This window comes from Lytechinus pictus, chromosome 17 (genome assembly GCF_037042905.1).
Source record: "Lytechinus pictus isolate F3 Inbred chromosome 17, Lp3.0, whole genome shotgun sequence".
Taxonomy (NCBI): domain Eukaryota; kingdom Metazoa; phylum Echinodermata; class Echinoidea; order Temnopleuroida; family Toxopneustidae; genus Lytechinus; species Lytechinus pictus.
The window spans coordinates 12,976,339-12,994,533 of record NC_087261.1 but is presented as its reverse complement, the minus strand read 5'-3'; the positions used below and the strand labels follow the sequence as shown (position 1 = coordinate 12,994,533).

At 33.2% G+C, this 18,195-nt stretch overlaps 1 protein-coding gene across 8 annotated transcripts in view; it reads left to right on the top strand.

Moving 5' to 3' along the window:
* LOC129280296 (neurogenic locus notch homolog protein 1-like) overlaps positions 1 to 18,195 on the top strand; it is a 69,435-nt gene that overhangs the window by 22,718 nt on the left and 28,522 nt on the right. For all 8 annotated transcript variants that reach the window (XM_064111955.1, XM_064111954.1, XM_064111951.1 and 5 more), the window contains 19 exons: positions 877 to 990; positions 1,669 to 1,782; positions 2,336 to 2,446; positions 2,944 to 3,075; positions 3,771 to 3,884; positions 6,077 to 6,193; positions 6,925 to 7,041; positions 7,499 to 7,615; positions 8,161 to 8,274; positions 9,168 to 9,278; positions 10,334 to 10,444; positions 11,364 to 11,474; positions 12,102 to 12,212; positions 12,709 to 12,819; positions 13,422 to 13,532; positions 14,147 to 14,272; positions 14,636 to 14,752; positions 15,385 to 15,510; positions 17,979 to 18,107. In XM_064111955.1, the coding sequence (XP_063968025.1) occupies positions 877 to 990; positions 1,669 to 1,782; positions 2,336 to 2,446; positions 2,944 to 3,075; positions 3,771 to 3,884; positions 6,077 to 6,193; positions 6,925 to 7,041; positions 7,499 to 7,615; positions 8,161 to 8,274; positions 9,168 to 9,278; positions 10,334 to 10,444; positions 11,364 to 11,474; positions 12,102 to 12,212; positions 12,709 to 12,819; positions 13,422 to 13,532; positions 14,147 to 14,272; positions 14,636 to 14,752; positions 15,385 to 15,510; positions 17,979 to 18,107 (2,214 nt within the window). The remainder of the gene's footprint in view (positions 1 to 876; positions 991 to 1,668; positions 1,783 to 2,335; positions 2,447 to 2,943; positions 3,076 to 3,770; positions 3,885 to 6,076; positions 6,194 to 6,924; positions 7,042 to 7,498; positions 7,616 to 8,160; positions 8,275 to 9,167; positions 9,279 to 10,333; positions 10,445 to 11,363; positions 11,475 to 12,101; positions 12,213 to 12,708; positions 12,820 to 13,421; positions 13,533 to 14,146; positions 14,273 to 14,635; positions 14,753 to 15,384; positions 15,511 to 17,978; positions 18,108 to 18,195) is intronic.

The following is an 18,195-nucleotide window of genomic DNA, read 5'->3' as shown; positions in this document are numbered from 1 at the left end:
AGATATATGTTGTAGATTCATCCACACACTGACCCATGATGAATGTATTTCTGAAATAATATGAATAGGCAAATCTATGAAACTAAGAATTGAAAATCGAATGAAAGGCAACTGACACAGAAAGAAAAGAAGCAAGAATAAGAACTTGTTTATACCACAATCTCAGAAGAAGAAAGTTGACCCAGATCGCTACTTCAGTATTGTTGTATATGTCAAGATGTTAAACCAGCTAGAATTTATGAAACTATGGATAAACAATGTCCATTTTTAACGGAATTGCCAACACTATTATGGAAGATAAGAACCTGACTGAAAATGGACAGTCAATCCAGCCGAATGCCAAGTCTTCTCTCCTGCTCCTGTTCTACAACTCCACTCATGGATTCAAGCCAGTCTTCTCTCACCTAACTGCCTAACCAAATACTCAAGATTTTCAACTTTTCTGTACTGACCGCACAGAAACGTTGTTAGCGCTAACAGTGCACTAAATAACAGAGGCCCTGTTACAACCGGTAATGTGGCGGCGATGCCTAATGTAACAACAATGCATTGCTTAACATTGAAATAAATGTTTGGACTTACAGTCCGAAAGATGTGACTGAGCTTACTGTTAGCGCTCTGTTAGGCTAACAACGTTTCTGTGCGGTCGGCACTGGTTGATAGTCCTTTTAAGGACGACCCTCATATTCACAATAGAATACCCTTCCTTCAAATCTTCCACTTTCTCACTACTCCATTTCACTTCTACCTTTATCAACTTGTCTAAGTCCTTCTAGGACTCGCCACATGGTGCACCATGAACAACTTGCGCGATTGTCCGTATGACCATGCAAACCTTCAAACATAACCTGAAAATTGTTATTTTGATTTAACAAGGTGATGACTGCTTCCTGAAACCGTGTCAAAATGGCGCCACCTGCAGTCTTCTCGATACTGTTGGCCATGAATGCTTTTGTGTGCCTGGATTCATTGGAGATAAATGTGAAATTGGTAAGGACATGTGATCTTATACTTATGCTATAGATAAGGTATACATGTGGTTCCCAAATGTGTCAACATTTCCCAATCTTTCGGTCAAAGAAGAGGAAAACGGCTAAAGTGGCTGTCAAATTTGACCAACATATAATAAATATGGCAAACAATTCACAACTTCATTTTCAGGCTTTCCCAAATACAATCAGAATATAAATATGAATATAAAAGAATAATTGTGCAGCTTTTATATGAATATACTCAGCTGTGCCTGTTCAGAGCTGTTTTTACTTAATTCTACACAGCAAATTTTCTTAACTAAAGAGATGTGTTTCTAATTTTGATTTGAATATAGTCAATGATGGAGAGCTTCTTATGTCAACTGACAGGCTTTTCTATAGTTTGAGGGCAGCAAGTGCAAATGTGCGATCACCAAGTGTGACTTTTGTTTTGTGAAAGGGGATCTGGAACAATAATATAGATAATATTACAAATATGATATTAGTTTGATTGTAACCGTAGCAATCCAGTGGTAACTACCATGGTAACGATGCTCAAATAACACCAGCAATTAAATGATACCATTAGATGACTTCGGCAGCAAGAAGCTTCATGCAAGGCCCATTTAATTATATCTGGCCCTCCAAATTTGCTAGAATACTACTGATGATGCCAGCACTTCTTATTTCATTGTAGAGGACTATTGCTTCAGTGACCCCTGTCAGAACGGTGCTGCTTGTGATCTAGAGCCAGGTGTTGGGTACACGTGTAATTGCACAGCAGGTTATACAGGGACATTTTGTGGTGAAGGTGAGTATTTCTTTCCTTTCATAGGACATAATTTTCAAGTTTTAATTTTAGAATGAATGTTTCTTTCCATGTGACTGCAAAGCAAATATATGATCTTGTCTAATCATATTAGAAATTATCTGAATATTGTATATATTACAAAGGTGGAATATCTATATTAATGACACAATTTTGATCTATTTTTAAGAGTACACAGCATACTTTAGAAAAGTATGCTGACATGTGCAGCCTATTAGATAGAAGCATTCACATGATAACCAATTAAATTTACTAAATTTAAAAAAAAATCCGCTTAAATTCTATTATTCCCTATCAATATAATTATTAATGTTATTTGTACTCTGTGATGGAATTCATTGGACAAAGTACATTGCAGCTGTGTTCATAAAATACTAATCTAATATTAGCATATTTCTTTTCTGCTATGTGTTGTGTCCCCAATGGATGGGGGTGTGTGAACTCTGACCAGTATTGCACATATACCATATTATTACAATAACTGATATCATTCAAGAGCAGCCTATATGTTAAATAATGTTATTCGCTCTTACAGATGACTATTGCTACAGTGATCCTTGTCAAAACGGAGCGACTTGTAACCTTCTCTCCAATGGTTATACATGTACCTGCCCAGACGGATATCTTGGAACACACTGTGAAAATGGTATGTACCAATGTTGTTATTACCAAGGGCAGATCCAGGATTTCGTAATTGGGAGGGTCGCAGAAAAGGACCCATTTTATTCTCACTTCCAAAAGTGGGACTCAAGAGGGTGTACTGCATACTACATGGTACTATTTATGAACAACTTAAGGCTATAGACCAAAGGGGGGAAGGGCACTTGCTGGCTATGATCACCATATCTCCCAACATATGTATATGTATATTTACAAATGTATAGAATTATTAAAAGACAATGAAATCACCTTACTTTCATAATTCGTAGTAAGTTAAATAAAAGTACTTGTGACTATAGGTTGGATTATTTGTTTTGGATTATCTGCCTTTAGCTAAATAATGACCTTCATCATCGAACACACATCGAACATCAATTGACCAAAAGTTTAAAGATACGATTTTAACAAAGAATTGCAGATAGCTGGGTTTGATATAGAAATAATAATTTTGTTGATTCTTGATGATTTATTCTTATTCTCCAGTTGATGCCTGTTTTGCCGGACCATGTTTCAATGGAGCCACGTGTAACACACTTGAGAATGACGTCATTAACGGAATTACAAATTACACCTGTACTTGTGTGCCAGGATTCACAGAATACGATTGTGACAGAGGTATGTACTTGTGTTATTTGGCTTGGTGCTGTTTTACAAAAGGGTTCAGGGTGATTCTTAATCATGCTGAAGAGACTTTAGCACATGATATTTAAAGTGTGTATGGTATTTTTAACTATGTGGTAGTTGTGCATATCCTCGGAGCATGATCTGACCAATATGGTTATGCGTTGTAAACCCCATGTCACTGGGAATTTAAAAGCAAGGAAAAATTACACTCATCTCTTTGAGTGTTGAAGCAAATGATGATTCCAAATTTTGATTGAATAGTTATATTAATTCAGAGCATAAAAACGCATCTATATTTTCTATTACAAGACACAGCCTTGGGGGACACTTTTTGATAAAATTCTATTTTCATACATGCAAGGGATGGTTTCCATGTTAGCATTGATGTTTTTATTGAACTGTTTAAGTTTTTGAAGAAACTTTTCCAAACATGTGTCAAAGGGCTATTCAAGATTAATTTCCTATCTTCTCTCCATTCCAAGTGACATTTTTATCCTTTAAGTGATGTCTGTCCCCTGATGTCACTTTAAACATTTTGGTTATGATATTTTGTGAGTTGTTGCATAATTTAAAAAGTACACTTGATATTATATGATGTACGAGCCACAATAATATATAACACATACAAGTATATGTTCACTTCATGAAGGCTTCTGTTTTTAAATCAATTACTGTTTCTTTTATAGTTGATGAGTGTTTCATATCACCTTGCCAAAATGGAGGAGCCTGCTCATTGCTCTCTGGATCAGGATACCGATGTGACTGTCCAGATCCTTATATTGGGAATGACTGTGAAATTGGTATGTACAATTAAGTTGGTCTTGCACTTCGTCAAATCATTTCATGGCATCACAATTGTAGTATGTATTCTTTCCTCAAGCTTTTCAAATCCTCCGTCCATTCAAGCTTTGAACTTATGAAAGTAGTGCCCTGAATTTTAGTATTGTCTAAAATTATTATCCTAAATTTAGGTTTTCTAATAATTCTTCAAAATTGTGTATTTTGTTTATTCATACTTCAACTTTGCATTGATAAACGATTGTAAAAAAATTTATATGTGAACAAATATGGACCAAAAAAGGGGAAGAAGAAATTTTGTGATCTTTATTAATAAAGTCTTCATAGATTATATTAGTCATTCAATATTATTAAAAAAATTACAACATTATGGTGTAAGAGGAGTAGCCCTTGACTGGTTTAAGAGTTATCTTCAGGACAGAAAACAATGTGTTTCTTTTGACAATGTCTCTTCTGAGATGAAACATGTCAATATCGGAGTGCCCCAAGGCTCTGTGTTAGGCCCGTTACTTTTTTGATTTTTATAAATGATTTACAGCATGCTAGTAATATCCTACACTCTATATTTTTTGCAGATGATACAAACTTGTTTTTATCTAGGGATGATATAGATGATTTAACCTCAACAATAAATCTAGAACTGAAAAAAATAAATGAGTGGTTTCTTGCCAATAAATTAAAATTGAATGTTGACAAGACATGTTGTATGATATTTCAACCTAAAAATAAAAACATTTCATCTGACAACTTTGATATTTTTATTCAAAATAGTAAAATTCCTGTAGTTAATTCTACGAAATTTTTGGGTGTAGTCATAGACAACAAACTGACTTGGAAAGACCACATAAATTATATATCTTGTAAAGTTTATAAATCCATTGGTGCAATCAACAGATTAAAAAATTCAATTCCATTAAACATACTTCTAATGATATATCAATCGATTGTCTTGCCCTACTTTAATTATTGCAATATACTCTGGGGTAATTGTGCAATGGTCCATTTAAGCCGAATAATTGTTTTTACAGAAACGTGCAATAAGAGTTATTACCAATTCCTCCCCAAGAATCAGTACACAACCTTTGTTCAAAAAACTTAATTTACTTACTATCAGTCATATAAACAGCTATCACATTGCAAATTTCATGTACTTGTTTCTTCACAATGCTCTTCCCTCTTTTTATGATGATTTATTTGTGAAAAACAAATATGTCTGTAATTACATTACTATACAGTCTGACAACTTTTATTTGCCTAATTTCAAATATAATTTCTCACGAACTACAATTGAATATGTTGGACCCACTCTGTGGAAAAGTTTACCCATTGATCTTAAATTATGTCCAACACTCAACTCTTTTAAAAGAAAGTATAAAAAAATTCTTGTAAACTCATGAATTGTTCCTTAAGCCGTTTTGTCGTTTCCTTTTGTGTTTGGTTAGTTCTGTTTTTTTTTTTTTTTTTTTTTTTTTATCTATAAAACTTTTTTCCTGCTTACAACCGTTTGGGATTTGCCTTTGATAGGCCTTTGGCCTTTGTTAAATTCCACACATTTGTATTCTCTGTATTTTGTGTGATCTCATGTATTATATGCCTTTTATCACTTTAATTGTATGTATTGTCTTTTTATGCAAATGTGAAATGAATTGAATTGAATATCCCTATAAATTAAAAGCGATAATATTAAAGTAATTAATAATAATAGTGATAATAGTGAGGACTACTGAACTTATGAAATATACACACCCACCTGGGATACCCATGATGATAAACCACCAATGGCTCTATTGTAAAACAAGTAAAGAAAATGTCTATTCTAGTCTATAAACTATTAACAAATGGTGATATGGATCCTATTGAAATAATAGAAAAAGAAAATCATCACATGACCAGGCTATCGTTATAATTAACAGAAAAAAATTACTAATGACTAGTTAGTTGGGCTGGTCATGGTTTTGTTATGTTTGAAACAGTGTAAACTCCCTTAATAATTCTAACTTAAGCCCTTAACGATATGTACTATATGTATATTATCATCTGTTCGTATCATACTACTTAATTAAATCTATTGCTTTTCAAATATAATTTCAATGAGTGACTTTATTACGATATCCTATTAATTCAAATTGTCTTAAGAGAATATCTCGCTGTGCTCTATTTAAATAACATATGAAATTGATCTTTATGATTCCAGAGGATTTCTGCTTTAGCAATCCCTGTCAGAATGAGGCTACTTGTACATTGCGTATGAATGGAGCTGGTTATGAATGCGAATGCACTGTAGAATACACCGGAACACACTGTGAACTATGTAAGTACACCTTAACTAAACTTGATTCGTTTCCATGAGCAATCGAGTCTTTAAAACGAATCTATTGCCACCATTTCGTTGTACAGTTAGATCTAGTTAATAGCTACATAAGGTGAATTCTGGCATATTTTGATCAACAAAAGGTAAAATAATGAAATCTAGCCAGAAAAGTGATCAGGTACACTGAAAATGACCAACACAGATAAAACACTTGTCACATAAATCATTTTTGTGAGAAAAATATCTGTTTCATATCGATCTTGCTTATTTGTCTGGTTACAGGGCAATTACACATTTTTTTACAAGAATCATCTGCTATATAATATTTCTTTATACATGCACTTTAATTACCATTTGGTTAGAGTGTGTTCAAACACCTCCGTCAGCATTACCTAAAATGACAGCCATTTCGTGCTTCAAATTTCTGGCACTGTTTGTTCAGTTAAATATCTACTTCACTTTGTTTGACTTTCTCATCTGTTCATTCTTGCATTTGTCCTTGATAATTGCATGTTATACGAATTTCAGGCATTTTACTCGGTGCCATATTAAAGATTATGTGAACCTGGACAGCCTTTGGCTATGCGTCAATCCACACTTTGCCACTCTCCACCCATGTGTGAAATTGGTACCCAGTAGGATGTGAAGTTCATCTTAGCTTGTCTAGCATTTTGAGCATAACCAAATGAATGTTGTATTATCATTTGTTCATGTTTGCTCATGTCCTTCAGTTGACTACTGTTTATCTGGCCCCTGTGACAACGGAGGAACCTGTCTGTTAGATATGAATGGAAATGGATATATGTGTGATTGCATACCAAGCTTCATTGGAGATTTCTGTGAAATAGGTAAAGTTCTTCAGTGATCTTATCATTATTTACTTGTAACACAATGTTGTGATACTATGTGATGGCCCAAAGTGGAATGAGATACCATGAAGGCAAACATTATGCATTTGAGTGAAAATGAAGGATTAAGGAATTAGTTCAGTTTTGTAGGTTCAACTGAGTTGATGTGTAAAATAATACGGAGTATAAACTAGGGTTTTGATTTTGAAGAGTAAATGTAACGATTTGGAAAAGGGAAGAGGATAAAGAGAAAGAAAAGGAATTATGAGTGACAGAAAAATGAAAATCCTTAAAAGGAAATCATGTCATAGAAATTTATTTGTATGCATATTACAAAAGATCACTATTTGACATGGTAGTTTTCTTCAATAATCACCATGGGACATTTATGAGATTCAATCTTCTTCATGTATATCTACTTTTATCAAGTTTATATAACTATATATTACATTTACAGAGGACTTTTGCTTCAGTGACCCTTGTCAAAATGGTGCTACATGTGACCTTGCCCCTGATGGAGCTGGGTATAACTGCACGTGCCCTCCAGACTACTTTGGAATTCATTGTGAGAATTGTAAGTTTAACCCATTTAATGCTATTTTTTATCACTATTTCCAAATATTATGAAAGCCTTTAGATATGATTCTACCTTCAGTTAACTGTTTGAATCTTAGAATGATTCTTTATTTTATTATCTGAGCAATTCCATGGAAAAATAATTAATAATCCCGACTGTCATTTATCTCAATTTTTCTCTCTGTGTACTGCTCAAGCCATATGGTGATTTGAGAGCAGTACACCGTTTCAAATTAATGAGAAATAAGAAAAATAAGGCATTTAGCATTAGCTATCATTTTTCAATGGCATTGCACCATTTCCCCATTCTTTTGACCTCAATACCTTATCTGACCAATAAAATGTACAATTACAGATAAAATTGTAATTGAAGCTGAACAATGCTTCCACTATTATGTAGTAATAATGACTTAAGCAACAAATAAAACTTAGCTTAATCAAATTTTGATACTTCATATGTTACGAAATATACCTAAGAATGTAATGATAAATGAAATGGATGAATATTAAAATGGAACATTTTTTCCCCTTTTTCTTCTCTAGTTGATTATTGTTATAGCGAGCCATGCCTGAACAATGCCACATGTAATCTCCAAGACATCATCAACTATGAGTGTATCTGTACTGACAAATTTGTTGGTCGAAATTGTGAACAAGGTTTGTAACATGTATATAATGGATTTCAAATCTTTACTGAGTCATAGATAATGCAAAAAAAAGAGAGAAAAAATAGTATAATAAATAGGGGGAAATTGAGCATAAAGTAGACAATGTAGCTTTTTTCTGAAGTGGAATTAAAAGTCCATTGAATTGTGAATGTGTCTGGAGGCCTAACTTTGTTGAATGTAATTGCGATCTTCCACAAATATTTGGCCATCATTCAATGTACATATATGATTTAATATATACATTATGAGTAGCACAGTCCCAAGGGGTACTGCATTTTTTATAAGACCATCAAGTTTTTGCTATGAGACCACTACTCAAGTATTGGAATGTCTTTAAGCAAGGATTTAAACCTTGATTGCAGTGTTGTGCATCAGGTTTGAAAGCTAAGGACAAGGTCAATTAAGGTCTGACTGCTCAAGGACAAGGCCAATGATTGTATACCTTCAATTTTAGGATAATTGACTTGTAGAATAAATTGTCAGCATGAGAACGTTAAGAAGCATTATTTTTTATCATGATACTTTTTTTTTGTAGGATAAAATTATATTGATAAGATATTTCTTGGTCATATCCTTTCAAACTAAGGTTACTACTTACTTGGCGAAATAATCATAATGTAATTCTGATATATGTTTTCTTGGTTTCCTTCACCAGAATGAAAAAAATAAGAATGATGAATTCCTATTGTCCTGGATAGACCGATGAAATAACAAGACAATAGCAAGGCATGGTATAAATTTGAGTTTAGCAACAAAGGGTTGTGTCTTATAGTGACAAAAGACATCTGGCTCAGATCAAAAATCATTAACAGATTATCATTATTCACATATATCATATATTTGCACGACATCTGTCAATCACCCTGGTATTTTTTCATACAGATAACCATTGCTACAGTGACCCCTGTCAGAATGGAGGAACTTGTCTTCTTGAAGCGAATGGCTATCAGTGTGAATGCCCTCCAATCTTTCTAGGGGACTTCTGTGAAATAGGTAAGCAAATATAAACTACATGCATGGTACTAACTTAAATCAGATACGAACCAGGTGGGTGTCTCATAAAGCTTTTTATAAGTTTCGAGCGACTTAACGAACGACTAGTAACCCTAAATCCACACCAATGAAAATATGGTGTGTATGATTTACAACAAGAATAGATTACCAGGTTTTTCGTAAAGTCGCTCATAACTTATGAACAGCTTTATGAAGCATCAAACTGCAGCCTTATAAAGCACCACCTCAAGTCCTCAACTACTTAAATCTGGCCAGTTTTCTAACAAATGATGCACCATTCTTAGCAGTGTCGTCCTGTAATATATAGGCCTACTTGAATGATTTAATTACTCAGTACATTTATAAAACAATAATGATGTTTCAAAGCATGAAAATACATACTTTCCTCTCAAAACAATGTAGTTTCTCTGTACAGAGAAAAATATAGACTAAGTTACTTAGTATCATTAATTGCACTCTCAAAATGTATATTTTAAGACTAGCAATTTATAATACAGTCAGTGAAAGAGTCCATACATAGTGTTGCTCAGTTTGCCCCCCTCCCCTTAACCTGTCAACAATCAGAATTGGATGCCCACTGCACTGATTCTATTTGATGTTTGGAATTCAGTAGTTACGAAGTTACATGAGTTACGTCAATTAGCTTTGCTTCATGTGGGACTTCAGAGAACGTTTTTAATCTAAGAAGAATGAAGGAATAATAGAAAAGAAACACATGAAGGGCAACTCTTGGGAAACCAGCAGCAAAAACAAAGAGATTCAGACTTTTCTTGATTTACCTTGTTACAAAGGATAGAGGAGATAAAAGGTGTGTTTCTTGAAAAATGTTGAGAAGCTCATGTAAGACACACGTCTGTAATACAAATTATTATAAGAGCTTAATTGAACTGCTTTGACATCTTATCACAAAGTATTTAATTTTTCTTTTGTAATGCCATCTGTACTGTGGCAAATCATACTTTACTAACTATCTTTGTGTAATGTGTGTCAACTGCAGTTCTTGATTTATGTATATCTGGTCATTTTATTTACAGAGGATTTCTGCTATGATATGCCTTGTGCGAACAATGCGTCCTGTCAACTTACACCAACAGGCTACGAATGTAATTGTACCCTGGGGTTCACCGGCCAAACGTGTGGTCTTGGTAAATATTGAATTTTCTATTTTACAAAGCTTATGAATGTTCATGAGTTTTATATACTATGAAATGAAACCAACAGTAAATAGTCCAATCACCCGGAACATAATTGATATGTGTTTTTATATAGTTATATTAAGATCAATCCAAACCATGTATTCCATTATGAACATACATTTGATTTTGATATGCATGTTATATTTACTAATTTCATAAGGATTTGGCTTAAAAGTTATTTTCTCTTAAATTTCATAGGATGGGGAAAACAATTAATAATGATAGACATTATCACTTCGGTTAAATTTTAGTTACTTTCTCAGCAGAATAATGTTTTTGTATGTGTGTGTACATGAATTACTAATATTAGAGAAAAATGGAAACTACAGAAAATTTCATAAAAAACTTGCAATTAGTAGCTCCCAGTGCATTGAATTAGAATGAAATAGAATACATAATACAAGATTATATGAACGAAAATTTGCATACAATTTTTACAATTATATTTTTAAATTCTATTTTTTGTGAAAACCTCTTTTGATTTCATTGTGTTAGGAGTCCACCTGTGCACGTTGAAACTCCGTATAAAGCGCTCTATAAATGTTATTATTATTATTATTATTATTGTAGTTATATCAAAATGCGAATATCATTTCATTATGATGAAAAAAAATTTAATGTAATAAAATAGACAAATCCGAATTCAATTTATTCTGTAGTTATGCAATATTAAGTGGCAATTTTCATATTTTCAATCTGCTTGATGACATTTTCTTTTACAATTTTAGACACATTTTTTTACAAGTATTTGTATCCAAGTATTTGTTTTTATCTTTTATATTTTATTTCCATGTCCACATTCAGATTTTGTTATAAATTTTGTAATCATTTTAATTTAACTTATATCTTTAAAAAAAAAAAAAATCAGTGGACCATTGCTTGAGTGAGCCATGCCAAAACAATGCAACCTGCCAACTAGGAGGAAATGGCTACCTATGTGGGTGTCTGCAGGGATATATTGGAACAAATTGTGAAGTTGGTATGTCTATTTTCTGTCTTGAATAAAAGTTTAATCATCCAGAACAAATCAGTTTGTGTTTGAATATTAAGTGACCATATAAATGTTCATTCTTTAAAAAAAAAAAAATATTTTGGGGCAAAAAGTAATTAACTTGAATGGTATCAAATAATTAATTTATTGGTAAATGGGTATTCTTAGACAAACGATTACATCTTTTGTACAAATTTACAATGTAAGTAATATCTATTTTGCAGTTACAATGATTTGCAAATAGATTGAATTGGTAACTTTTTTTAAATATGAACTGCATTACTTTTATGCTCTAAAAGCGTGTTGCAAAGAGAACAGACATAACACTGGAAAAGTCATGTGTTAAAACCACTATGTATTTCAGATGAATGAAAAAATTGCAAGTGACAGTAAATGCTATTCACTTTATAGTCTGAAATGTACTATAATGGTAGAAAAGTACCATATCATTAAATGCAACTATTCAGTTCTAGATATCTTTGCTTTGATTATTCATTTCAAAATCTTCATATTCTAGGTACTTTACCATCTGAACCAAATTAGATGCCACAATCATACGAATTCACATTTCCACAAAGCTACTAATTATCTTAAATATGTTTCTTTCCATTGCAGTAAACTATTGTTTGAACAACCCTTGTCTAAATGGAGCCACCTGCCAGCTTGGAAATGAAACATTTCTGTGTGTTTGTGAAGTTGGATTTCTAGGAGAACGTTGTGAAATAGGTTAGTCATCGGTATCACTATTCCACATACATGATCATTGCAAATTTTCCAATATTAATCATCATTACCACACGAAATCATAACCCATGATATACCATCGTCATTGCTGAAACAAATAAGTTCTATTTTATTACTGTAAAGATATTTCATTTAAAACCATTCGAAAGGTGGTGAAGAAGGGTTGTTGTGTTCATATTATTCTTGAAATAATTATATTTTGTACTTTTCTCATTACAATATGGTGTAAAATGGAGGATGTGCTATTGGAAGTCACATTTCATTCATGATATTTTTAAACATTAATTTTTCATCACCTTAACTCATGTGGTATATTTTGACACATATATTGTTTATAAAGTACATTACTGATAAGGTTTGAAATCACCATATTTCTATAAGAAATGGTCTTTAACCAAAGTTAAACCCTCTTTAAATTGGCCGAGCTAAGACAAAGTAAATTGTACTTCATATCCTTCATCACATTCCGCTCCCACAGAGAATTTCTGTTACTCCCAACCTTGCATGAATGGTGGATCATGCTCACTGGGGTCTATTGGGTACAACTGCACCTGCCCATGGCCTTGGGTGGGAGACAACTGCGAAATACGTAAGTAGGGTCTCATCAATATAATTCCATAAACTTTGGTGATCATTAAACCACGACATAAGGTATATCATAAACTTGACTCCCATTTGACTTTTTTTGCTCTTCTCCTGGTTTACGAATATATTTATCTCATTATTATTGATCCATTTGTTTTTCAACTTCATCTAATTCCCCAGTATTTTGTACAGTAATACATTTTTAAAGAAAATTATAATCACATTTCACACATATATAAAGATCGTCATCCCTCGTATCAAGTAGAAAGGAAGAAAGGTTTTAATCAACCGCTTCCCTCCCTAATCTACCTGGTTGGATGTATGAGGTCATGCCTTATATTACTATTTATTATATGATTTGATTATATTGGACATGCTATTATTTCTGAATGATCATAATAAGAATCAGTGTGAGATGGCATGCATGTTGTTGCACATTTAGGTGTATAGGAAGAACATGATGAAAGGCAGTGTAAAATAACTATCAGATGACAATATCCCCCTAATTGAAATATTATGTAGCATGAAATGTACACTCTGTCATATATTTTTACCATGGCCAGTCATTATAAGATAATATATAACTGTCTATAAAATGTTCTTCAGCTATTCCATGCGACAGTAACCCCTGTCAGAATGAAGGCACCTGTGTACCCAATGGAGCCGAGTTCATCTGTAACTGTAAACCTGGCTTTACAAGCGACGATTGCTCGCAAGGTGAGACGTTGTACACCATTAGAGACTGGGTCAAGTATCATAAAGATTGCAATCGCAAATATTGAATGATAATTTTGATTTGGTAATCGCGGATGTGTTGCATATTGAAAATGCTATTCACCATGATTCCAAGAATTTTACTTTGGAATGATTGCTACTGTCATGTTTCTAAGTTAATTGGTACATCATCAATTACCAGACAGCGCAATTATAACCAAATTAGTTCATGTTAATAATACAACAAGTATTATTTCAAGTTTCCAATTCACAGAATTGTGAATTACGTGGATATGTGTCTTGTATTATACCAATTATATTCCCAACAAAGTTAATTTTGAGCTGTAGAAAATCAGACATTTTATTGACTTTGATCTTTTATTCTCATTGCCACTGCTATCATAATCTGTAAGCTGTGAAGAAAATATGTTTTAGAATAGATGTATTTCAAGAATAGATTATGCATGTAAAATAAAACATGTCCTCAGGAATTCCTTAATTCAGGTTTAGTTAAAAAGAAGATATTTAATGAAATAAATTTTGATAACTAGAGGTTTATACAGCACTTTGACACCTGTCTTGAATGTGTTGAATATTTTTTTTTTTGTTATTAATAGGATTTTACAACCCCTGTCTGAGTGACCCTTGCATGAATGGAGGAAACTGCACGTTAGTCAACCAGAACAGAGCGTTTCAGTGTATATGCCAGTCTGGCTGGACCGGGTATCAGTGCGAAACACCATGTAAGTATCACAGAGAGCTGAATGTAGTTGAATGCCTTGGCCCCTTATCACAAAGCTTAGTAATTAATTATCTTAATGATTTTTGTGATTGGTTGTATTCGTTACAATAATACGAACAGTCACTATGTTTGGTAACAGGGTCTTATGAAGGGTATAATGAACATGCTTTTATCTTAACTACAATCAAAGTCATGTTATAATCTCTAATCAGTATTCTGCAAATGTTCTCTCACTTCTATGTGAGTCTAGCGCATGTAATGAGCCAGCTCTATTGCTGTTTCAATACAATATAAAAACACCAAAATAGAATTGGGTTTTAAAAGTTTGGTAAAACATCGGCTCATGATTTTGTTTCCTTTACAGTTGTGTTTGATCCATGCCTGAGTAATCCATGTCTGAATGGAGCCAACTGCACAAGTTATCCATCTTTCTTTGTCTGTCAGTGCCCCCAGTCTCACTATGGAGTCAATTGTGAAGTTTGTAAGTATGATATCTTAACTTTCCCCATTAATGTCATGGGTGGTTCTTCATTGAAAATACACGTCTGTTCTCTATTTTAAACTTTTCTGAAACTTAAATATTTTTAGATCTCAGGTGTGAGTTTGATGGGATATTTTATTGTGACCTGTACATTATTCAGATACATGACGGTTGATTACCGCCCATCTCTACTCCTGTAGGTTGCATACTCTTTTTTAGAGAGATTTCAGCTGTTAACCAGTAATTGTGTGGAGCTTGACTTGCATGTAATTTGTGTCATAATCATAGAAATTCTTAGTAATTTCGAAATCAATATTATGTTCATTTGGCTTCTGAGTAACCGTAGTATGACACCAATGATATCTTAACTGATTGCCAAATTCTATTGTATTTCTGACTTTAGGTTAAACACACACAAAAAAAAAAAGTATATACAGAATTTGTTTTTAGCAATATTTCTTTTCTAATTTTAGCACTACAGAATCTTTTTCCTTGCCATCACGAATCTGGGCTGAAAAAAATTATGCGACTGTAATGAAAATCGCCAGTGTACTTTTGTGATTAGATCCTGGTTGTGTATAATTTATAATATGATTATTATAAAGTATGATATTTGATTTCTCTACTTGCAGTGAGTCCGTGCTACAGTGACCCTTGCCTAAATGGAGCAACCTGTAACACAATTGTTGACAGCTTTGCCCAACTCAACTACCGATGTGACTGCACAACCGGTCTCCTTGGGCCCAACTGCAACATTGGTAATTACTCAATTGTTTAATCACTCATGATGGGATAATGTTAACATTTCTATTATTTTCTCTAGCGTAATTAGTTCAATTGAATTAGAAATATACAAAAATGAGCAACGGTCCGAGGACTAATAGTTGTGTCATTTACAAAATCTACAAATCATGTCGTGAAAATGAATTATACAATACTCATAAAATCAAATAATCAATAAGACATTGTATTTGATGTAAGAATTGAAAGCCGTATAATCTATTGAGTAAAGTCTGTCTAAATTTCCGCTTTCTATCTCAAAAAAATTGAGCTACTTTACCATGTAAAAGAAACACCATTGTACTGGATACATTGATTATGGCAGCCATATTTTCAGTGTCATGAACGTGTTACTTCTTTTTATATATTTACACAACAAAAAAAGTAAGTCCCCCTTAAACAAACATCAATAATTTCCGAACCAATGCGAGTTATTAATATATTTTTACATGAGCGTGTAGGTAATTTTATAAGCTACCCTTTGAGTAAATGTTATGGACGTATTCCACGTCATGCTTCAGTGAGCACCGTCAGAAGGCAAAAATGTCACTTTTCAAAAGTCACAAGCCAAATATCATGACTTTGATTCCATTTTGTTGGAACCAATTCCACATTCTCATCATGAAAAATAGCCAGAAGGCTTGTAAAAGGTACTTTCTAAAAGACGATACAACTTTTTTGGCTAAATTTCACGGTTGAATAAACACAAGTCCAAATTTTCTATAATTTGATTTTTTACACATTTCTATCAATTAAAATGATAGAATGTGATGACAATTATTTTTGGAAAGAGTATCTTCAACAATATTCATCGTTTCACGGTTCAATGAACATTTATTGAAAACAAAAATACGATTTTCAAATATCATAGGCAAGTATTAAGTTCATTTTGGTAACTGAAAACGATCTTTTCTAAACTTTTTCGTTATGTTCATGACCAAGTAACACGCTTCTATGATTAAAAATCGTTTAATTAAACGTTCACGCTTGAATGAACATGTGAAATGTGATTAGCTCTTTTTTACATTATTGGAAAAAATGCAATTTGTACCTATGGATATCTGTCACAAACCTCCTTGCATAGTTCATTTGATTTGATTTTTATGAAAATCCCGATGTTTAATGCATCAGTGAGCACACAATATTCGAAAATTATGTACATGAGAAGAAAGTTCAAGGGCTTGGCCCCACTCTGTGCCGTATCAAATGGTTAATTCGGTGTGCGCGCATTTTGGATAGTAGTACTCTGAAGCCATGTGCGAAGTTTCATGAAATAACTGTTGGCAGAAGTAACAAAAACCGTCCATGAAACAAACCCTCATTTCATATTTGTTACAATTTTGACTTCCTCTCTCATAGACTTGTGTACATTATGGGTGCATATGTTTAAGAATTAGTAACCCCTTATTCAATATGGTGGAACTTTTTTTAAAGGCTGTCTTTAGCAATGTCATTTGGCAGTAATCTTTATCAACCTATGGGCAGAATTCTGTGCAAAAACGAAATCGATTTGTGTATTAATGGATGAGTGAGCACGCATCAACGTGAGAAAATTTGTATTTTCAATGTCACAGACTCATTTTAAAGGGTAATAAAGTGAATATTGGGGGCAAATTCGGTTTCAAATGTGACTTTAATTGCTGTTGTTTTTATCATCCATCATTTCTATCACCACACACTTTCCGAACTTTATACGTTTTCATGGTTGAGCGAGCAAATTCGAAAACTTGGGAATGAATACTCTTTATACTGCATAAATGTATTCTTTTCCTAACAATTTATCATAATCAGTTTAATTTATGGACAAATCAGTGGTGAATCAAGAATTTTAAAATGGAAGAGGGGCCTATAATCGGGGGAGCCAACAACATTTTCAAATTTTAACATGATCTAACAAGTTGCAGAGGATACTACCATAAATCCCTATGATGATACGTCACAATACAGGGGCCGCGGAACGTTTTTTTTAACCCCCCCCCCCCCGTGGCCCCTGCAATACATTGTGCTCACTCAACCATGAACATACGATATCAAAATTGTGTGTGGAGTGGCTAAATTATGAATAGTAAAACAGCATAACATAAAATTCACCTAAAAAGAAACTTTTGCCCAACTTTGTGTTTGCACAATCTGAAAAACTACTCTTGTGACTTTCAAAAATTGTCATTTTTAATTCAATCTTTAATTACTGATGCATGACTCAACCGATCAATCTCATTTTCCCCAGGAGTTGCTTCATGATTATCGAAAACCACCTACGAAATATCATATATAAAAAAAAATCCGTTCGAAAGTTACAGCAATTTTATTTAGGGGGGACTTACTTTTTTTTGTGTGTATAGTTTGCCCAACAGATATGTAATATATCACACTGCATCTTCGATCACCAGTGAGTTTCAGTGTTTATTAAAACCTCGCTTTCCATGCCTGTATTTTACTTTTACAGTTGATCCATGTTACAGTAATCCATGCCAGGCAGGAGGTACATGTGTCATTAATATCAGCAATCAGGGTCTCTATTCCTACTCCTGTGGATGCCCTACTTATTATGAAGGCACTAACTGTGAAATCTATAGTAAGTTATGATAATCCTAATTGCTTTTTAGTCTTTATTTCAAGTAGATCCCTTTTTTTTTTCATTTTCGATATTTGGTACGTAGTCC